This window comes from Brachyhypopomus gauderio, unplaced genomic scaffold (assembly GCF_052324685.1).
Source record: "Brachyhypopomus gauderio isolate BG-103 unplaced genomic scaffold, BGAUD_0.2 sc137, whole genome shotgun sequence".
Lineage (NCBI taxonomy): Eukaryota > Metazoa > Chordata > Actinopteri > Gymnotiformes > Hypopomidae > Brachyhypopomus > Brachyhypopomus gauderio.
The window spans coordinates 466,660-490,319 of NW_027506958.1; the positions used below are offsets into that span (position 1 = coordinate 466,660).

Below are 23,660 nucleotides of genomic sequence, written 5' to 3' on the forward strand. Positions count from 1 at the left end.
ACATTAGTAGCACAAATGGAGTACATTAATGAATGACAGAACATGCATATACGTTGTTAATGTGTATTACACCCATTCATCAGTTTGTTTCACGTACCTTTCTGCTTGGCAGAACATATGAGGGCTCAAGGAGTTGGAGCAGCTCTCTGAACCCCTTGTCTTCCACAAGGCTAAGCGGCTGACAGTCTGTAATTATCATATTCACTACAGCCTCATCAATCGCCTGCTTTCTGGAAGCACCAGGGTTGATCACGTGTGTGTCAACCGGTTCTTCCTTCTCATGCCGGGCACGATAATGCCTCAGCATTGTGGAAGTGCTCCGGTTACAGTAAGACAGCTCCTGGGAGCAAATCCTACATTTCACCTACAAAAGAAATAAATGTTAAATGTAATAAAGGTAAAAGTGAAACATTTAAAATATCCTTGATAAAGAAATTAGAATAACCCAAAAGAAAAATATCTACAGTGAAAACGAGAGCTGAATAATCATTTACCTCATTCTCAGTGATGAGATCAAAATGATCCCACACGGGAGAAAACTTTCTCTTCCTTGGTTGATCCATTGTATTTAATGACCAGCCAAAAAACCAATTCAACGCAAAGAACACAAACTCCACCCAACAAAACCCACAAACGTGTCGATACATTTTCTCCCTTATAAATACAATTTGGCGCATTCTCAACCAAATGATACAGGAACTGTGTCGGTCACGTGGTTTTCCTTAACGCGATCTGCGCACCGACACGGGGTTTCGCCTTGTGTGCTCGGCACATGCGCTGAGGTTTCAGTGTCGTCAGACCCATCACTAGTTGTTAGTATTCTGCATTTATATACATTGTCTTAGAAATCTGGTTTTGACTGCTTTTGTACTCGTTTATGCTTTTGCCTTTGCCCCTGTTGGATTGTCTGCTGGTTGTAAATTTTGTAAATATTCTGTGTTGGTGGTGTTCTGGTAAGTAGGGAGTGGCTGCCATTTTGTTTTGGGTTTGTTTGTATGGTTTTTGTTAGGGAGTTAGGGTAGTATTGAATGTTTGTTTTCTGTTAGAGTAATTAGTGTTTTGTTTATTTTATAGTTCTGTTCTGTTTGTTATGTTGGCCTGGGCCACTCCTGAAGCTGAGACCAATTACGTGTATGTATATATCTTGTAAAAAATTTCTGTATAATACACCTTTAACCACCCACTCCTGTTGTCCCATCATCACTAACATTCGCACTGCTGTTCACATACACCACTGTTACGGTCCTCACGCCTAGACAGGCCAATTGTGGGCTGCGAGCACCACCTTGAGGGCCTCAAAAGAACAACAGTTTTTAACTTTGGGGCGCAGAGGGCCGCGTTGATTTTGAATAAGGTGCAATACACTTTCTCACTAGTAGCGGTAGTGCGTCACTCAGATGTTTTATCAACGTTTTTAATACATAGAAGATGAACTTTTGCTACCAACCGAGAATGGAAATCTAGGCTCCGTTCTAAATGCCATACTTTCCTCCTATTCACTACACCAAAGTAGTACGAGATAACAGGTAGTATGTTCGAGGTTATGAAAACTGCCCAGTCGTCTACTGACTGAATGTAAGTTGTTGAGCGGGGGGTGGCGTGTAACGATTGTTGAGCGGCCGAGGGGGCACCATGTAGCGATTGTTGTAAAATAAATGGGTCTTATTATTTACATTGAGGGGGTGGGACACCTCGCCTGAGGGGGCGACGCCCCCTTTCGCCCCCCCGTGGCACCGGCCCTGCTTGGCTCTGGAGAGGGGGTTTATTTTGGGGGGATAGTGGGCCCTGGTCTAAATGATGGATCAAATCATTTTAAAGTCTGAAACTGAAATGTGATCAGAAACATGTTGGTTAGCTTTGACTCTTTTACACATGGTCACTGAAACAAACACACCTTTTGTGCATCAGAGCAGCATATTTTCCAGTTGAATGGGGGAGGAGTGGCTAATGTGAATTACGTGTGGTTTCTCCTCTCACAAATATGAAACAGAGGACCAGCAACAACTGATTTGAACAGGATCTTGATTTGTTGTTTCATTTTAGTCATGTAGAGGCCACACGTTCCTTCCTTCAAACGTTGGACATCCTGACTGAAGTGACTGCCATCAGTGAAGGTACAAACGTCTTAGAAACATTTGTCTTTTTCTCAGGTTGTATTAATTGCAATAGAATGTACTTTCAAATACTTCACTGCTGTTAAGCTGTTTTGCCTCCTGGGCTGATGTCTAATTACACCATATTCTGTAGGCCCGTCATGTGCCTGTGTTTTGTGCTGTTGTTGTTGCAGTTATTGTAGCCACTCCCACCTAGTTAGCCTGCCTCCTGTTTCAACTGTCTCTCTGTAATAAAGGTAAAAACTGCAAAAGGCAAAACATGATGTGTCACGAACAGCTCCTCCCTCCACCCGTCTGGAGTCGTTCGTCCTAGCCCCACCTTGTTTCTTTGTTTCCTTGGTTTCGCCTCTGTCCGTCACGCCCTGTGCCTTGTGTCTCTGCCCCTTTCGTTATCATTTCCAGCCGTGTCGTTTAATTCCACCCTGTAGTCTGTGTTTAAATTCCCCACGTCTCCTCAATTCCCTTGTCGATCATTCTCCGTAAGTTACTCCTTATCTTGCCCTGTTATCTTATGTTCCCTAGACTTTGCTTAGCTCTTGTTTCTGCTTTGTTATTGTTGTCATTATGCTCATTGTTTCTGCTGTAACCCCCCGCTTCCCGAGTTCTTGTTCTATGTTTCGTCATATAATTAATTATCCCCTGTCCCTATTATTCGATTCAAAATTTTTCCTAATAATAAGCCTTGGCTAACTAAAGACCTGAAGATATGTCTTAATGCCAGAAAGATGGCTTTCCTCAGGGGTGATACTGAAGAGGTTAAAAACAAAAGGAAAGAGCTTAGAATAAGAACACAAAGGGCTAAAATGGTTTTTAAGGATAAGGTCGAGAGTCAGTTTTGTACTGGGAACCCAAGGCTTGCCTGAAAAGGACTTAATATAATGATGGGCAGGACCCTTAAGATGCAAGATGATATTGTGGGAAATCTTTCCGTTGTGAATGATTTTAATCAGTTTTACAGTAGACTTGATACTGCAGGGTCTAAGAATCAGAGTAGTGCCATATGTGCCAAGGTACCCAAGCATTCTACAATCCAGATTTCAGAGGGAGAGGTTGGTACTTCTCTATCAAAGATTGGGTTATATAAAGCATCTGAACCAGATGGCCTCTGTGGACGTGTCCTTAAGGTATGTTCTATCCAGTTGAGGTCTGTTCTAACTAAGTTGTTTCAGTTTTTATTAGATACATGTACTGTTCCTAGAACATGGAAAACATCTATCATCAGACCAGTTCCCAAAAAGCCAGGGGCCAAAGAACTGAATGATTTTCGTCCAGTTGCTTTGACTTCTATATTGGCAAAGTCTATGGAAAGAATTGTCAGTAATCATCTTATCTTATCCATAGGAAACCATTTTGATCCATTACAATTTGCTTATAAAGCACATAGGGGGACTGAAGATGCCACACTCATCATGGAGAACATGGTAGCTAGCCATTTACAGAAGACTAAGGCCTACGTACGCATACTATTTATAGATTTTACGTCGGCTTTTAATACAATGCAGATATGCATACTCTTACAGCGCCTTATGGATTTGGGTGTGAATGGGGGCCTTGTGCACTGGAGTGTGTATAAAGGGAATTTTTTCTGATGAGATTATTTTAAGTACAGGAGCACCTCAAGGATGTGTTTTATCGCCTGTACTCTTTTCTGTGTATACTAATGAGATGAGATTGCAGGAGAATAATCTTAGGTTGATAAAATATGCAGATGATATGGCTCTAGTTGGACTTTTTATTAAGGATAATGATAATTCTGATCAGAGGTGGGACCAAGTCAGTGTTTTGCAAGTCTCAAGTAAGTCCAAGTCTTTATACCTCAAGTCCCGAGTCAAGTCTCAAGCAAAGACACTCAAGTCAAGTCAAGTCTCGAGTCAAGACAGGCATCAGTCAAGTCAAGTCCCAAGTCTGAAACTTGGAATTTCAAGTCCTTTCGAGTCTTTTTTTTTTTTTTTTACTAATGTTGCAGGTATATTTTAAATGTAAATAATAGACATGCGTTCTTTTTAAAATCTGTATTCTCCTCAAATCTTGATAAAACATGTGCAACTGAAAACACGAAGTATTAAAAAAAATTAAAATTACACCTCTTTATTGCACAGTTCAATTTGTTAAACTTAGCTGCAAAAATATTCATACTTTAAACTACAATTTTCCAGAAATAAATATTCTGTGAAAAAGTCATAAGTAGAACTCCATGTTCAAATAAAAAGTGCTGATATTTTCACAGTACAATACAAAGAACCATAACAGCATTTTCCCTCTCTTCTCTTATCTGGTTTCTTGGAGAACATGTGTGAGTGACACAAGACAAACAAATATAAGAACTGAACAATTAACAGGAATCTGCAACTTTAGACATTTCAGTAAACTATTCTGCATTGCATTTCCTGGCCAAAAGTCTGTAGCCTATGTCATTTGTGCACGATGAATGATGTCCCCATAGCTGAAAACTCGCTCCACTTTTGTCAATATATTTTTTTCTCGACGTAGATGTCTTCAAATACACAATCCATGCTGAGATAGAACTGGATATTATGATGGTGACAGAGAGAGGCTCTCTTCCCCGAGTTCAGATACGGAACCCAGGGTTGCCAACTCTCACGCATTGAGCGTGAGACACACGCATTTGACCGTCTTCACACGCTCTCACGCCACACGTCCGATTTCTCACGACGGAAAAAAATCTAGTTTATTTACCTCTGATCCACATCTATGATTCAATGAGTTACTAGTTCGCTCTGGCACCAACCCCTGGCGATCGATCGATCGCGATATAATACTTAATTTGTGTCCATTTTACACCCCGCCCGGTAAAAATTTACGTTCGCCAACCCCCCATTTGATTGGTTGTGCTGCAGCTCATGCACACACACGTACAGAGTATGGAAAAGCAGAGGACTGGTCTGCGTCAGAAGGACGGAAATGAAATTAATGGGGCGCACTTTATAAATATTAATATGCGTTTTAAAATTTAGATTTGGTGTAAAAAAAAATCAAGTCTTTGCAAGTAAACAGGTTCAAGTCCAATTCAAGTCCCAAGTTATTGGTGTAAAAGTCCAAGTCAAGTCTAAGTCTCTGAATATTTTTTCAAGTCAAGTCAAAAGTCTTAATATTAATGACTCAAGTCTGACTCGAGTCCAAGTCATGTGACTCGAGTCCCCACCTCTGATTCTGATTATTCTGCTCAGGTCTTAAAGTTAGAACAGTGGTGTAAATCTAGCTCCTTGTCAATTAATGCTGGGAAAACTAAGGAGCTTATTTTACATCACACAAACTCTCTTCCACTACTTATACTGTGTAACCAATCTGTAGAAAGGGTGAAGTGTTTCAGGTATTTGGGAATACAATCGGATCATCAGCTGAGTTTCGCAGATCATGTTGACCGTGTGTGTAAGAAAGCCAGTCAGAGATTATATCTAATTAGGAAATTGAAGGAGGTTGGGGTTGAGAGTAAAATCCTCGGAAAGGTATATGTGAGTTTGATAGAGAGTGTTCTGGTGTTTAATATCTCAGTCTGGTACGGACATTTGACAGTACTAAATAAGAGTAAATTGACCAGAATGATCAAGATGGCAGGGAAAATAATTGGCCAGCAACAAAAGTCACTAGACGTCCTTTATAGAAGAGCCTTGTCTAGGAAAGCTATAGCAATAATTAGGGACCCGACACATCCTCTTCATACTGCGTTTGAGATGCTCCCTTCAGGCCGGCGCTATAGAGTGCCTCTGGTGGAGAAAAAGATCTATAAAGGAGCTTTTGTTCCTAATGCTATCAAATATATTAACACACTAATCTGTTTCAAGGTCTGTGTATGTTTTATGTATTTATGATTATTGTTATTATATTGGTTGTGATGTGCTGTGTTGTATGGTGGTGAAACCAAAGGAAAATTTTCTGCTTTGGCAGGACAATAACGTTTTATTCTATTCTATTCTTTGCCTTGTCAGTTTCCTCGGTGAGTTCTTATTTCCCCATCCTCCATTAGTTTTTTGCTTTGTTTATTGCTCGTTGTACTTCGTGTTGCTGTGTGTACTTCGTGTTATGTGTGTTTCAAAATGCATTAGTGTTCCTATTTACCATTTAGTGTTTACCTGTTCGTGTCGCTTACATTCCTTAGTTGATCAGTCTTATGTGGTGTCCCTTGCCTTATCGTGTGCTGTCTAGTATTCTGTAGCGTTTATTTTAATAAATACCTTAAGGCATGCACTTGTCATGCCTGCTCGTTCGAATCATAACAATGAGGTTTTTTATTCTTGTTTTAAGCATAAACAAATAAAAGTTTTCTTTCTTATTGAGAACTTTTATTATCTGCATAAAATATAATTTATCTTAGTATTTGAGCAGGGCCGGCACTAGGGGGGGAGGGGGGGGGGGGGGCTGAGGGGGACACAAAGTTGTGTCTTTGCCCCCCCAAGCACAATGCAAGCAACGGCTTTTTTTTTTTTTTTTAATCTCTGAACCAATCACAAAAATGCATTTTGCTTTACAGTGTGAAGATATTTCCTTGCTTATTCCTGATTGGCTCTTTGAGTCATATAAAAATCCGCAGACTGCCCCAAACAGGTCAGTTCAGTACTGAACTGGGAAATATTGAAATGGACCTTTAAAGTGACATACAAGTGCTTAAATTCCACCTTGTAAAGGTGTATAAACCCTTAATCACACAGTCTTACCCCTCTACACCACACAGTCTTACCCCTCTACATCACACAGTCTTACCCTTCTACACCACACAGTCTTAGCCCTCTACACCACACATGATTTGTGCATGAATGACGACAGCCAAACTATTGATACTGGCTTAAAGTGATGTATTAGGTAAAGAAATGTAGCGCTCCTATCCCTTTTAAATTTATTTATTACAGTCACCTCGGGTAAAATAGATAGGGCGCGGGGTTCGTTAACTATATCATAAAAACATTCAGAAATTCACAAGTGTCTTTTTAGTTAAATAGGTGTAGCCTACCTGTTCAATCACAATCTCTTATTTCTCTTACTGCATAGACTAACACGAAATTAATACATGAATTGTGTAACATTGCCCTTTTATTACACACTCTTTAGAACATGTATGCAAATCATATTTAAAAAAAAAATCAACCACGAGTCCAACCCAAAGGACGTTCCACGAATAACGTCTAGTCACTTCCCACCCCGTTGCAGGCCTGTTTCGTTGCTCGGGTTCGGCGAGGCCATAAAACAATAACGAACACCGGCCGCTTCACTCCGTGGAGCAAAAATAAAGTGAAATAAAATGGTGTGCTACAGTACCTCTTTTAAATGAGCGTCTCTAGTCATCTATGGCTCCCTTTCTCTGCCTGCTCGATCGCTCGCCCTCTCACTCGCTCCCTGCAGCTTTAGCTTCACACGCTATGGAGTTGATGGTTCTCCCTCTCACTCAAAGCAAAGTTGAGCTGTCCGTTTCAGTCTCTCCGACTAAAACAGCTCTCCTGCCGTCGACCGTCTCTCACTGGGGCTGAGGATAACTGGGTAATACTCGTGTCTGGCTTTGCTAACCAAACTACAGCGCTAAATAATACAGGTTCTGTGTATTTGTAGCTCACCCAACTCTCCCTCCGTTAGAGAATTAATCTCAGAAACACTCAAAACGTTACTATACTGAATTAAAAGAGTCTAGCCGACACCTATGTCAGTAATAATAACGTTGTACTCTAAACTTCTTAGAATAAAACAGTGTTATCTGTACTCGTATTCTATTTCTCTCTTCGTTTTTTTCTTCTCCCGCCGCAGCTTCACTCTCTCCTCTTTCTTCCCGCCCCCTCTCTCTGGAACCAATAGTAAAACTCAAGGCGCGTCAATTGGCTAAAATATCCAATCACTGACACTAAAATAAAACTGACAGATTCACCTAAAGTTAGAGTGTATTAAGCACATGTTTGTCCTGTCCATTTCAACCAAACCCAGTAGCTTTTAACCCTTTCAGTAACACATATATAACAATATGGTTGTATTTTCCATATTCTAACACGGTTTTATATAACAACATACAGTGACCCAGAACAGTCTCCAAATGTATAAAAACAAGTATATTACAAAGAACAAGGAAAAACATTAGCAATACTACTTTAGTATCGCTCTTTTTTCAAAGGGCTACACTCTCCCCCCTCTAACGGTCCTCATGTCCCTATGAGACCCTTATGGTTACTAAACTTATGCAGATCTATCCAATCTTAATTACAACTCCTCTATGCACTATTGTTATGGGCTGATCAGTGGGTTTCCCAAATTCATCATAGGTTAATCTAATGACAGGCTTAACTTGTCTTTTCTCACGTTTTATAGAACTAATCTCAGTTTGGGCTCTTGGATTTAGAGGTTCATGAACTCTGATTTCTTGGTCTTGAACTGGGAATATCTCATGTACCACATCCTCGTCCTGAGGCTCATCATGTTCCAAGACAACATCTTGAAGGTCTTCAACATTTCCCTCTTGGAGTGCAATCATTTCTCCTTCAACCAAGTGATCCTCGATTATCTGCCCTGACCTGGAGGGGTTATTGGTTTCTCCATCCATTGATGTGGTTGAGGGCTCCTCCTCCACTCTTCGAAAATACTGAAACTCAATTTCATCATCTGAATCACTGAAGGGTTCCTCTGTACCAAGCTCTGTGGTCTCCAGAGAAATCAAATTGGGTTTCTTTTTAAGATGTGCAGCTTGGGTTTGACGTGTTGCTGGTCTGGTTGCAGGCATGATGGTGTTCTCATCTGCTAATCTAACCAGACACCCAATGGGGAGAAGATGATCACGATGCATTGTTTTCTCTCTTCCCATTCCACTTTCAGGCTTGATCCGATATACTGGCAAATCAGGAATCTTTCCCACTACAACGTATGGGAATGAGCTCCATCTACTCTGCAGCTTGTGTTTGCCTTTTAAACCTAGGTTTTTCAGGAGTACTCTATCTCCAGTGTCAAGCACTTGTGGGCGTAGCAGCTTTTCATAATTTCTCTTGTTCCGTAGATGTACCTGATTTGAAGCTTTCTTGGCCAGCTCATAGGCACTCTGCAGGTCTTTCCTCAGTTCCTCCACATAGCGGGAATGACTGACTCCCTCTCTCTCCTCCGCTCCAAAACAGATGTCTACTGGAAGCCTGGCCTCTCTACCAAACATGAGGTAGTAAGGTGAGTATCCAGTTGAGTCGTTTTTTGTGCTATTGTAGGCATGTACAAGTTGGGTTACATGCTGGCTCCACTGTCTTTTCTGAGCAGACTCTAATGTCCCTAACATGGACAATAATGTCCTATTAAATCGTTCTGGCTGGGGGTCACCTTGGGGTCGATAGGGGGTGGTCCTAGACTTGCGTACCCCTAAGACTCTCAGAAGCTCATGGATTAGCTTGCTCTCAAAGTCCCGGCCCTGATCTGAGTGAATGCGAGAGGGTAGCCCATAATGGACAAAGAATTTCTCTACCAGCACCTTAGCTACAGTCACAGCTCTTTGATCTTTTGTTGGAAACGCCTGCGCGTAACGGCTGAAATGGTCTGTTACTACAAGTATGTTGGCAAATCCTTTAGAGTCGGGCTCAAGGCAAAGGAAATCAATACATACTAACTCCATGGGGCCATTGGTGACAATCTGATTAAGAGGGGCAGCACGTACACAAGGACTCTTCCATGAAACGCAATTTCCACAATTCTTTACATACTGCTCTACGGTTTGTGACATTCTAGGCCAATAGAAACGACTTCTGACAAGGTCAAGGGTTCTGTCCACTCCGAGATGCCCCATGTCGTCATGCAGTGACTTAATCACTTGCCTTCTGAACTTTTCAGGAAGGAGCAGCTGATGAATTTCGCCACCAGGATTTTTCTGTGTGACTCTGTACATCAATCCATTCTTCTCGATCAACTTTGTACTATGTCTTTTCATCAGAACCAGCTCTGGATGCATATTTGGTATTCCAGCGGGCCATTGTCCAGAGCGGGTAAACCCTATCACCTCCCTGATAACGGCATCATCTGTTTGTGCTTTTCTCAGATCTTCCATGGTCAGCTGTGGTAACTGTCCCAGCTCTAGCTGAGTAGGGAAAGCATACAGCAGGGGAATCCCATCAGAGGGCACTCCCAGGTTTTCTGCCAAACACCCAGTTTTATCTGGTTGGGTCTGGACATTGGCACACTTACAAATGGCTTTTACCTCTGTCTGAGAAATCTCTTTCCATGGTTCAGCATGGTCTTTCTCCTCTTTCCGGGACAACAGATCAGCATCAATGTTGCTTTTCCCTGGCCGGTATTGGATCTCAAAATCATATGTGGCCAGGGCAGCTAACCACCTATGACCAGTGGCGTTAAGCCTGGCAGAGCTAAGCACATAGGTGAGTGGGTTATTATCTGTTCTTACGGAGAATCTCACTCCATACAGATAATCGTGAAATTTGTCCACGACAGCCCACTTGAGAGCCAAGAACTCCAGCTGGTGTATATGGTAGTTCTGCTCAGCGGCACTCAGCCCTCGGCTGGCAAAAGCAACAGGTCTTAGCCCCTCAGGGTGCTCCTGATTCAACACAGCGCCGAGTCCACTCAAGCTAGCATCCACATGTAGCACATAGGGCTTATTTGGATCAGCAAAGGCCAGAACAGGTGCGCTAGTGAGACAACTAATGATCTCACAGAAAGCTGTCGTACAGGCATCAGTCCATCTATCACCAAAAGGTTCAGACTCACGAAAATACATCGGAGGTTTTGACTTTCCACCATCCCTTTTGGGGTGTGTTCCTTTCCGACTGTGGTTAGGAGGGTACCCCTTTGTTAGATCTGTCAATGGCCTCACTATTGAGGAGTAGCCAGCTATAAACCGGCGATAGTAGCCACAGAAGCCAAGAAATGACCTGAGAGACTTCAAATCTGTCGGCTGAGGCCACTGTGTGACAGTTTCAATCTTGTCTGGATCTGCAGCAATGCCTTCTGCTGATATTATGTGGCCTACATATTTCACTTTAGACTGACAAAAGTGACACTTGTCCAATGAAATTTTCAAACCTACTTCCTCCAGCCGGTCAAGTACTCTGAAAAGCCTCTCTTCATGCTCTTCTAACGTGGCACCAAAAATGATCAAATCATCTAGGTAAACCAGAACTTGTAGCAGGTTCATGTCACCCACAGCTTTCTCCATCAATCGCTGGAAGGTAGCTGGAGCTCCAGTGATGCCTTGTGGCATCCTCTGGAATTGATAGAAACCTAAAGGACAAATGAAGGCAGTCTTTTCTTGGTCTTGTTCAGACATAGCGATCTGGTAGTAACCACTCCTCAAGTCTAACACGGAAAACCAGCGACTACCACTCAGACAGTCCAAAGCATCATCAATGCGTGGAGTTGTGTACTGGTCAGGTACAGTTTTGCTGTTGAGAGTTCTGTAGTCTATACACATTCTGATGTTGCCATTCTTTTTCCGTGCGATCACTATTGGTGATGCGTATGGGCTTCTTGACTCTTTGATTATGCCTGCAGCTAGAAGGTCCTGGAGGTGTTTCCTGACATCTTCAATGTCAGCATATGCTATGCGTCGAGAACGCTCACGAAAGGGTCGTGGATCTGATAGCCGAATATTGTGTTCTACCCCTTTGGCTAGGCCTACTTCCCACTCGTGCAAGGAAAATACTTGTCGCCTATTACATAGCTTCCGTCTCAGCCTTTCTTTCCACTCGTTTGGAAGTGGAGAGTCCCCAAAGTCAATGAGTCTCGGATCTATGCTTTCAGGTGCTTCACTGCCCAAACTGGGTGCTGCAACATCAGTGATCTGCACCTGTCCAATAGGTTTGCCCTCATGCACAGTGATCTCCTTCATGCTTTCATTCTGCAACAGCACAGAAAAACTGTTGACATCGACGGCGGATGTGGGAGCTACTACGGGCTGAAGTAACAAGCCTTGAGGCAATGGCTCAGCTTCATTTGCCTCTATTAGCAATGTACCTTTGGGTAGGGAACCATGCAGATCAACCCTGCATTGTACACGGCAGCTGTTAAGAGGAGGGATAACCAGATGTCCAGGCCCTTCCCATTTGACAAAACCCACAACTTCCTCTGGGTTTTCACTTTCTTCTTTAAGAGAAGTTAGCTCATTATTGATGGGCTTACAATTTATGCCCAGTGCCTGTGCAAACATGGAGCTGGAATTCAGGTTGCACAGAGACGCTAGTCTTCTGAATAAACTGGCATTAGTCCCCAATATAACTGGGGTCTGGTCTGGGGTTTTCGGACCAGGGCAAATCAATGCCAGAACAGACAGAGTCTCAATGCTACCAGTGAACTCTTTTGGAAACTGCACATCCACTACCACATAGCCTTTGTATGGATAACTGGATTCACTTAGGCCCCATATTGCTAGACCTGACACCTGCTGAATAGGGACATAAGACAGGTACTGATTATACCAGTCTTCAAAGATAATGGTCACTTGCGACCCACTATCTAACAGTGCTGAACAGGGCTGGCCATTTATCTGCAGTGTCACTGTAGGTGAAGGGCCTATGAGTCCCTCAGGTACTGATGTAATGTTCATAGTGTTGGCAGTATATTCTCGTACTGAACAAGCATGCGCTTTCCGGGTTTGTTCACTTTTGGCACTCTGTTTATCTTTAGCTCTACGCAGAGAGGCAATTAGTTTCTGGATTACTCTCTTTTCATTTTCAGGCAGTGTGCACTTTGTGGCAATATGCCCATCTCCTCCACATCGGTAGCAAAAGTAGTCACCATCTCTTCCCTTCACTTGCTGAGTCTCAGTAGATGTGGGGTTCTTGGTCATGGCTACTTGAGCATTAGCAGCTATCATGACAGGGTTACGGGTCTCCGCCTGAACATTTTTGACTTTTTGTTTCATACGACTGAATTGTTTCTGCAATGCTACAACTTCTGCTGAGCTATCTTCACTATCTGACTGGAAGACAGTGGACAAGGACGGTTGTGGATCATCAGCATTTCTCACAGGCCTCTCTGCCCACCCAGCAATCTGTTCTTTCAATCTCTTTAACTCTGTTTTCAAGTGTTGAATGGTAACACTGTCTGAATCTGCATTCTCTTGAGTGTTCACCTGGCGCACACGAGGACAAATTTTATGACGAGACCTTTCATATTCCTCTTCTGCTCTGATCTCACTTAACAAATCCAGAAAAGTAGGAGGGTTATTTCTCCTCTCTTTTAGCCGTAGCTGTAGTAACATCAGGTCTGCCCCCAATGCACCTCTGAGCAGTTGCTCCACTCTTACTCTATCCATATCCCTGGCCCGCAGGCCACCCTTCTGAACTACACGAGCTAAAAGTGGTTCTAGTCTCCGAACAAAGTCAGACAATTTTTCCCCTGTCTTTTGTTGCATTAAACGAAAAGAAAAATATAAATCCTCCCCAGATTCAGTAGATCCAAAAGCTCGATTAATGGCCTCCAGATACTCTTCGGCTTGTGCATCAGGATTAGTGAATCTCAAAGCTCTTACGATTTCAAAAGCTGGACCTTTTAGATTCTCAAAGACTCTTCTCCTTTTTTCTTTTTCAGAACAGTCACTCTCCTCTATCAGCAGAGTAGCTTGTTCAATCCATGGCTCTAACTGTTCCTCCCCTGCAGGAGTGGGAGTAGTACCTGAAAAGGGTCTGAGACGGCGGTAGTGGTGATTTTCAGAGGGAGCTTTTAGTGACTGGCTCATAAATTCTCCCATAACGCGGGCTAAAGATTCTACCGCACTGTCTTTAGGGCTTGGGGGACGACAGAAAAACTGCAAGTCCTCAATTCTTTTCCCTTCAGCCAACAGGAACTTTTGCAGCTTCTCAGAAAACTCATCTGAAGTAGCATGAGCTGGGTGTATTGTAACGATCTTCCACGGTGAAGAACCATTGGGTGGTCGTACTTCAGGTGGGACACTAAGGGTGTTTAACTGTTCTCTGCACTCACATAGAGCGACTAAACTATTAGTCTCAGCATCAAACGTTTTCCCACGGACTCTAACCCTTCCCCAGCAACAGACTGTATGAAGTACTTCTTCAATTTGGCTAATGCTATCATCATCCCCCACACCAACCACCAACATGGCATGGTGGATATCTAACTCCTCCCCTTTACACCAGTTCTGAAGATCTGTCTGAAATCTAGAATACAATGGTTGCTCCATTTATTTCGTTTTATTTATTTATTTATTTTTTTAATAGAATGACTACCAGTAGATTAAGTAAAAATAATAAAAAAGAACAATGTTTTACCTTCCTGTGTCTAGCTAAATTTAAAAATATCCCAGCGGTGCCTCCATTTTGTGTAGCGCTCCTATCCCTTTTAAATTTATTTATTACAGTCACCTCGGGTAAAATAGATAGGGCGCGGGGTTCGTTAACTATATCATAAAAACATTCAGAAATTCACAAGTGTCTTTTTAGTTAAATAGGTGTAGCCTACCTGTTCAATCACAATCTCTTATTTCTCTTACTGCATAGACTAACACGAAATTAATACATGAATTGTGTAACATTGCCCTTTTATTACACACTCTTTAGAACATGTATGCAAATCATATTTAAAAAAAAAATCAACCACGAGTCCAACCCAAAGGACGTTCCACGAATAACGTCTAGTCACTTCCCACCCCGTTGCAGGCCTGTTTCGTTGCTCGGGTTCGGCGAGGCCATAAAACAATAACGAACACCGGCCGCTTCACTCCGTGGAGCAAAAATAAAGTGAAATAAAATGGTGTGCTACAGTACCTCTTTTAAATGAGCGTCTCTAGTCATCTATGGCTCCCTTTCTCTGCCTGCTCGATCGCTCGCCCTCTCACTCGCTCCCTGCAGCTTTAGCTTCACACGCTATGGAGTTGATGGTTCTCCCTCTCACTCAAAGCAAAGTTGAGCTGTCCGTTTCAGTCTCTCCGACTAAAACAGCTCTCCTGCCGTCGACCGTCTCTCACTGGGGCTGAGGATAACTGGGTAATACTCGTGTCTGGCTTTGCTAACCAAACTACAGCGCTAAATAATACAGGTTCTGTGTATTTGTAGCTCACCCAACTCTCCCTCCGTTAGAGAATTAATCTCAGAAACACTCAAAACGTTACTATACTGAATTAAAAGAGTCTAGCCGACACCTATGTCAGTAATAATAACGTTGTACTCTAAACTTCTTAGAATAAAACAGTGTTATCTGTACTCGTATTCTATTTCTCTCTTCGTTTTTTTCTTCTCCCGCCGCAGCTTCACTCTCTCCTCTTTCTTCCCGCCCCCTCTCTCTGGAACCAATAGTAAAACTCAAGGCGCGTCAATTGGCTAAAATATCCAATCACTGACACTAAAATAAAACTGACAGATTCACCTAAAGTTAGAGTGTATTAAGCACATGTTTGTCCTGTCCATTTCAACCAAACCCAGTAGCTTTTAACCCTTTCAGTAACACATATATAACAATATGGTTGTATTTTCCATATTCTAACACGGTTTTATATAACAACATACAGTGACCCAGAACAGTCTCCAAATGTATAAAAACAAGTATATTACAAAGAACAAGGAAAAACATTAGCAATACTACTTTAGTATCGCTCTTTTTTCAAAGGGCTACAGAAATAAAAATGCACATTTTGAACCTAAACTTAAAACCCAATGATTAAAAAATACATGTTGATTATGTAAATGGAGAAAAAAGATTATCTAATTGTATTTCATTTCAATACGCCCCCTTAATTAAATTGCCATTACTAATAGAACAACTCTATTTCTTGAAAGGCTTTAATACAAATTTAAGAAATGCAACAAACTGTTTGAACAGAAAGTTGATTTTTGTTTCTGATTAGGTGCACAAAGTCTCCAGGATTCTGCCTCTCTTGAGATATTAAATAAATGGAATAAAGACCTGTCCTGGAATAAAGACACATGGGTAAATTCTATATTATATAAATGACAAAGCTTGATGAATCAAATGCACCAGTAAAACTAACTTCAGCTGAATGATATGAATGAAACCTAAACTCTAATCATGGTAACTCGTATTACCATCATACAAGAAAGATAAACTGTTTTCCATCAATGATCTTTTGTCTCTTAGGCGCAGCCTTAGATAAACAGAGGATTGTGCTTCTTGGGAAAACGGGTGATGGAAAAAGCAGCAGTGGAAATTTGATACTCGGTGAAGAAGTATTTCCTACTGGATGCTCATTTGCATCAATAACTCAACAATGTTCCTCAAAGACAAAATCCATTAATGGAAAGGAAATAACAGTGATTGACACACCTGGGTTTTTTAACACTAAGCTCTCTTCAGAGAAACTAAACTCTGAAATATCACGATGCATTACTGAGTGTGCACCAGGACCACATGCATTTGTGATTGTGTTCAAAGTGGGAAGGTACACAAAGTATGAGATCGAAACTGTGGAAAAAATAACAAAGTCATTTGGAGAGGAGGCTCTAAAATATGCAGTGGTCCTCTTCACCTTTGGTTATAATCTCCATGAGGATGAGACTATTGAAGACTTTGTGAAGGAGAATACAGAGTTACAGGATCTTGTGAATAAATGTGGAGGTCGTGTTCATGTTGTTGATAATAAATACTGGAATAAGCAGCAGGATGGGTACAGGAGTAACAGGGTTCAGGTAGAGAAGTTACTGAACACCATAGAGGAGATGGTGAAGGAGAATAGAGGAGAGTGTCAAACCAGTGAGACGTTACAGGCAGTAGATGAACCTGTAGAGTATATGGTTTTATGTGAAGGGGGTACTGAGGTTCCTGATTTTAACATGAGAAAAAATGTGAGGAGAGGAAGCAAGACAATTAACGTCCCAAACTTTAGATCAGAGAGATGTAATCTTTTATAAGACTGTGTTCTATCTTGACCTTGTTCGTCATTTATGAGCAGTGTTGGGAATGTTACTTTAAAAAAGTAATTAGTTATAGTTACTCACTACTTGTTCAAAAAAGTAACTGAGTTAGTAACTGAATTACTCTATAATAAAAGTAACTCATTACCAGGGAATGTAACTATTTGCATTACAGTTTAAAAAAAGTTATATGCCAATGAATAAGGATTTTTTGAAAAAGCTGTTTTCACAGTCAGTTGAAATGAGTAGATCAGAAAGGTGTTTAACTTTTGATATTTATTGCACATCAACAGACCAATGCAGGATAAAATCCTTTAAAATCCCAAATCTTTGTAAAAAAAAAAAAATTAAAAAAAAAGCAAAAGTAAACAGTTACACTATATAAAGTGCATTTACATCTATGAAATTAAATTAAATTCTCTCAACCTGAGACAACTGGTTTGTTGACAACAGAAATAAACTTAACAATAAAACCTCTATTCATAATTAAATAAATCAAATACCCAGTCTGGTAGACATTCATGAACTTCAAGTATTTTCTTAAATGTTTATATCGCCACCTTGAAAATGCTCATTTTTCTTCGGCTTGCTCCTGACTCGCCATTTCTGCCTCCTCTCCATGTCCTGTGTCACTGGTGTGCTTCGGCGCGCGTGTAAAAACACTGGCTCTGATTGGCTACCATAATGCTGCCTTAGCCAATCGCTTACTGACTTGTTAAGTTAAACAGGGGTTACACAGAGAACTGTGACCTATCGAGATCTGTTACTCCTCACTAGCCTGGGCAGCGGTCCGCTCCCTTTACTGTTAGTATATCAATATATAGTAACGCACTGTTTTTAATGACCAGTAACGTCAACGGCGTTGTAACGACAGGAAAAATAATTAATTATATTATCCCGTTACTGACAAAATGACGCCGTTACCTAACGCCGTTATTTTTAATGGCGTTATTCGCAACACTGTTTATGATGATGTAAGCTGCTTTTGTTCTCTTTAGTGCAGTTTTCAGTTTCATTTATTTCATTAAATTCTTCAGTTGGAGACTCCGCCCCTACTTGTCAATCATGTCTCAACTTTGGTTTTCTTCTGTTTTCATTCTTCACATGCTGTTTAGTTTGGTTCCCATGTTCACACCTTCTCGTTTAGTACCACACCCATTGTTATTAGTGTTATGACCTTGTCTTTTTACGTGTTCAAGGGAAGCCATTATGTTTTAGGGAGGTAGTCCTGTCCGTGTTCCACCAGGAATCCCTGATGTCCCTGGGAACATCAAGTGATGTCGCCGCCCTCGGCTACCTGGGATAAAAGGAGGAAACGGGAGGATCCCCAGTTGCGAACCTGCCTTGCCAACCTTGTGTTTAGTGTTTGTGAAATTTAAGATATTGATATACTGTGTATGACCTTGTGGATTGGGATTTGCGTGCCCCTTGAGTATAATTTGTATAGAGTTGTGTGTATATATATATGTATATATATATATATATATATATATATATATTGGTGGTTTGTATGTGCACACGGTGAGTAGGAAGTGGCTGCCATTTTGTTTGGGTTGTGGGTTTGTATCTGTTTTGTATATAGGGAGTCAGAGTAGTGTTGTCTTTTGTTTCACCCTGTTAGTATAGTTATGTCTGTTTCTTTCTAGTATGGTTTTGTTAGTTATTTTGGCCTGGGTCACTTCTGACGTTTGTACCGGTGTGCACTTTGTCTTGTAAATATATTCTGTTTGTGTATATTTGTAAATACACCATACTTTATATTTATTTGAACCTCTGTGTCATCCATATTCCACTCCTTCACACCCCTGTTACAGCCTAGAACCTAGATAGGTTGTAACATTAGTGCCACCTTTTTCTATTTATTCACTTGTTTTCCCTTTTTCTGTTCATCGTGACTACTGTTTTTCACATTCTGTGGTATGTCTCTTATTGTCTCCTTCATATTATTGTTGCTATCTTTAGCTTGTCTTGTTGTAAGCCTGTTAGATTTTTTTGTTCTCTATTTTTTTGTTCTCTACTGGATTTGCCCTCATATTGCACTTTACTCAGTACTTCTGTCTCCCTCTCAATTACTCCTTCACCTTCAGTGTCAGAGTTTTTGCTGTGAACATTCAAGCATGACCAGTCTCCATTTTTTGTTTCCTTTAAGAACGTCGCACTTCTGACCTTCCAAAAACTCCACTGCTGTCTCTCCCAAACATTTCCATGCCTCCACTGGAATATCATCAGGTCCAACTGCCTTACCACACTTCATTCTCCGAATTACAGCCCTTACTTCCTCCTTGCTCACCTGAGGCACTTCCTGATCCACAACCTCTACCTCTTCTAACCTTCTTTCCCTTTCATTCTCTTGATTCATCAGTTCCACAAAATACCCCTTCCACCTTCCCAAGACACTCTCCTCACCAGACAACACATTTTCATCTGTATCCTTTATCATCCTAACCTGCTGCACATCCTGCCCATCACGGTTTCTCTGTCTGGCCAATCTGTACAGATTCTTTTCCCCTTCCTTAGTATCCAACTTCTCATACAGCTTGCTATATGCCTTCTGCTATATGTCTTCTGCCACTGCTCTCTTTGCCTTACGACACATCAACTTGTACCTCTGTCTACTTTCTTCATCTCGCTGAAAATCCCAATTCTTTTTAGCCAACCGCTTTCCTCTCAAACTTTCCTGAACTTCCTCATTCCACCACCACGACTCCTTGTCTATCTTCCTCTGTCCTGAGGTCATAAGTACCTTCCTAGCCACATCCCTCACTGCATTTGAAGTCTCATCCCAGGTATCCAGAACACCACCACCATTACCCAGTACCTGCCTCACCTCACCCCTGAATTTTACACCACAGTCCTTTAACTTCCACCACATGATCTTAGGTTCTGCTCTCACTCTCTTCCTCTTCTTCACCTCCAAAACCATCTTACATATCACCATCTACATCCTACATATCACCATCTACATCCTACATATCACCATCTACATCCTACATATCACCATCTACATCCTACATATCACCATCTACATCCTACATATCACCATCTACATCCTACATATCACCATCTACATCTTACATATCACCATCTACATCCTACATATCACCATCTACATCTTACATATCACCATCTACATCCTACATATCACCATCTACATCCTACATATCACCATCTACATCCTACATATCACCATCTACATCCTACATATCACCATCTACATCCTACATATCACCATCTACATCCTACATATCACCATCTACATCCTACATATCACCATCTACATCCTACATATCACCATCTACATCCTACATATCACCATCCTATGCTGTTTAGCTACACTCTCCCCTGGTAACACCTTGCAATCACTAACTTCTTTTCAGGTTTTGTCTCCTACAGAGGATATAGTTAACCTGTGTGCATCTTTCCCCACTCTTATACGTTACCCTGTGCTCTTCCTTTTTATTAAAGTATGTGTTAACTACAGCCATCTTTATCCTTTTAGCAAAATCTACCACCATCTGTCCTTCCGTATTCCTTTCATTAACACCATATCTACCCAACACCTCCTCATCACCACTGTTCCCTCCACCAACATGTCCATTTAAATCTGCTCCAATAACCACTCTCTCTTATTTAGGAACCTGCAAAACAACTTCTTCTAACTCTGTCCAGAATTCTTCTTTCTCCTCCACATCACAACCTACCTGAGGAGCATAAGTACTGATGACATTCATCATCACCCCATCAGTCTCTAACTTTTCACAGATCACCCTGTCACTTACTCTCTTTACCTCCACTACACTCTTACTAAATTCATCCTTCAGGATTACCCCTACTCCATTTCTCTTCCTGTCTACACCATGATAGAAGAGTTTGAAGCCACCACCAATGCTGCTGGCCTTGCTCCCCTTCCACTTGGTCTCCTGTACACACAGTACATCTATCTTCCTCCTCTCCATCGCATCAGCTAGCTCTCTCCCTTTACCTGTCATAGAGCTCACATTCAACGTACCAACTCTAACCTCCACCTTCCTGCTCTGCCTCCTCTCCTTCAACTTCAGAACCCTCTTCCCCCCTCTCCTCCTCCTCCTTGTCCCAACAGTAGTCCAATTTCCACTAATACCCTGTTGGACAACAGCACTAGTGGCGGTCGTTGTTAACCCGGGCCTCAACCGATCCGGTATGGAATTTCTGTTTTTGATCCGCATCATTTGTTTTAGCGCAGTTTTTACACTGGATGCCCTTCCTGACGCAACCCTCCCTATTTATCCGGGCTTGGGACCGGCACTAAAATACACTGGTGTGTACACCCTAGTTCAGGAAGGGCTATAGTGGCCCTATATAACTGTATTTATACAGTTCTGTACAGTGCCAGAAAGTTCTAGATATATTTCTGCATAGTTCTAGAAACTTCTTTGATAGTTCTCACAATTCCAGAAGCTTCTTGAAATCTCTTGAAATACCGTGAATATTCTTAAAAATAGATACATTTCAAAATATCATTGTGCTGAACACAAAAGCAATGTTTACAGGGAATAATAACTTTTTTCTATCCATTTAAGGCACAACAATTAGGAAAACACACTTACAACTGGGAACAAAATTAGTTTTAAATTGTTACATTGTGAACGTTCTTGATCCTGCGATTGTGTCCAGCCCTTTCCAAAAAACATTATACCTAGAAGGGTCTACTTTTCATATTTAAATAACATTATATTGTCACATTTATGTCATGGTCCCACAAGATGTACAAATGTATTCACATTTGGCTTAAAATAAATCAATGTCTATTTGTCTACTCAGTACTACTACATAATACAAATATGTCTTATTTTGTCTTGTTTGATATGTGTTAGATTTTAACTTGCATATATAGACATTGTGTTTGTAATGCGTTACAAGCATTATTCATGAACTCACACAGTTGGGAAAACTGGGATTAGATGGGTTAAACTTGGAAGATGAGAAACTTCCAAAACATGCTAGTACATACTTGTGTGAACCTGCATACTCAGTCATGTGTGAAAGACTCTTCCAACGGCTCCTTAAATGAGGAAAGTTTTCCTTTGCTGGTAAAAGATCCAGTGCGAGTTCTGGCTTGTTCTCTACCAGTCAGTCTTCCAGTGATGGTGTCCAAGAAAACAGAATCAGTTATTATGGACGTGTAATGTATGTTCCCAGGATGTGAGCACTCTGCAGCCCTTTAGCCATGATTACACTGCTCAGTCTCTGCTGCAGGGACCCAGTGTGAGTTCTTCTGTCAGTGATGCTGTGCTAAAAGGCGATAGCAGGCCGTTCCTCATTATGTTGTATTTACACTGCAGATTTCTAGTCTCTAATCTTCCCGGCATTCTACCCAGTCTCAAAAGTGCCAGAGCTGCTTTGACTATCTTGTGTTATCCTGGATCTCACCCTGCCCAGGGTGCTAATAAAGGGCAGACTGCACAGACCCACATTGTGAGTTCTGGTTTGACGTCTACCAGCCAACAGTCTGCCAGTGATGCTGCACAAAGCAGCAGTGCCTACTGGGTCCATCCTCAGGGTGAAGGTACATGGCAGATGGTGAGCAAGACGTCCCCAGTGCAGCACCACCGTGGTGGTGTGACCACAACCAGCCAGCAGTCTGGCATGGATGTGATTATCATCTGGTGCTGGGGTCATGTGGCTTCATAACCCGAGATTGGTTGACAGTTAGTTTGAACATCCATGCTCATAATGCTGTAGGCAAACATGTTTGTAGATATATGAATCTGTTTTACAAGGCCAGATGTACCATGCAGTGCAAAACCCATCACATAACAGTGCCTTGTACTGTTTGGAGAGGAGTGGTTTTACACTGTAATGTGTCACACTTTAATACAACCAATAGAGGGCGGTGTTGATTAGGGTTTTCATCTTTCATTATTCAGATATTCTGTCCTGCCCTCCTTGTTTTAATGTCTTATACTGGCAATTGATAAAGACTGGTGTACTATTCATGTCTGCTTACATGATATTACATGAACAACATGGACATAAATTGTAGAAAGAAAAAGTTCAAAACTCCCTGTGTGTCCCTCTATGTGTCAGAGAGAGAGAGAGAGAGAGAGAGAGAGAGAAAATAGAATTCTATATATAAAGGGCAGGTGTAGATGGCCCCTCCCTACATGTGCAACAGAAACAGCATTAAACCATATTTCATAAATAACTTTACAACAAATCGTGCAATGCGTGCTGGTCTGAATTATAAATAAACATTACAAACAATAGGGCTGTGTGCCATAGAAATGTTTTAACTGATTTTTGTGCTATTTTAAGCTTAATGTAACCTTAAAATTTGCTTCTCTCATGTACAGTAAGCTACTTGAGAATGAATGAAAACTGAAACTTGTTTGCATGCCTTTGACTTTTATAACAGCCACCCTGATCAGATTCCCTATGACTTTTATCTTATCAGAACAGTGTGACCAGCATTAAAACATGTATGACTAGATTCAGCAGATAATCAGCTGAATTCTTCATATCTTATGTAGCAGGTCCCTCACTGATACAGTCTCATCATTTTGCTAAATGAAAATATACTTGTATTTACATTAACCCTACCTACCAACTTCACTGCATGCCTATAGATATTTACTTGTAAGAATTAGGTAGTGTAATTATGTAGCCTAAGTAATGAAGATCACCCCATAACTGTATGATCACACAGAAGACAGTATGTTAGTTACACACGTATTAACAGGAGCATCATGTTCCCAGGGTTCCATGTTCC

The 23,660-nt window shown here is 41.3% G+C and overlaps 2 protein-coding genes across 4 annotated transcripts; one reads left to right on the forward strand and one right to left on the reverse strand.

Annotated features, from left to right (window-relative positions):
• Positions 1-1,981: 1,981 nt before the first annotated feature.
• On the forward strand, positions 1,982-21,625 carry LOC143500205 (GTPase IMAP family member 4-like). 3 transcript variants are annotated; one of them, XM_076994223.1, is made up of 4 exons: positions 2,542-2,593; positions 6,604-6,677; positions 15,889-15,971; positions 16,140-21,625. In XM_076994223.1, the coding sequence occupies exons 3-4, from the start codon at positions 15,968-15,970 to the stop codon at positions 16,907-16,909; spliced, it is 774 nt and encodes a 257-aa protein (XP_076850338.1). In that variant the 5' UTR covers positions 2,542-2,593; positions 6,604-6,677; positions 15,889-15,967; the 3' UTR covers positions 16,910-21,625. The 3 variants fall into 3 exon arrangements, with proteins under 3 accessions (XP_076850341.1, XP_076850339.1, XP_076850338.1); XM_076994226.1 differs by lacking the exons at positions 2,542-2,593; positions 6,604-6,677 and adding an exon at positions 1,982-2,114; XM_076994224.1 differs by lacking the exon at positions 6,604-6,677 and having other exon boundaries at positions 2,131-2,593.
• Positions 6,945-15,657, reverse strand: LOC143500204 (uncharacterized). The gene has a single exon (XM_076994222.1). The coding sequence runs from the start codon at positions 14,227-14,229 to the stop codon at positions 8,296-8,298; it is 5,934 nt and encodes a 1,977-aa protein (XP_076850337.1). The 5' UTR covers positions 14,230-15,657; the 3' UTR covers positions 6,945-8,295.
• Positions 21,626-23,660: the final 2,035 nt, after the last annotated feature.

Coding starts and splice junctions, on each gene's coding strand:
- LOC143500204 (XM_076994222.1), bottom strand. CDS start 14,229: ATGGAGCAACCATTGTATTCTAGATTTCAGACAGATCTTCAGAACTGG.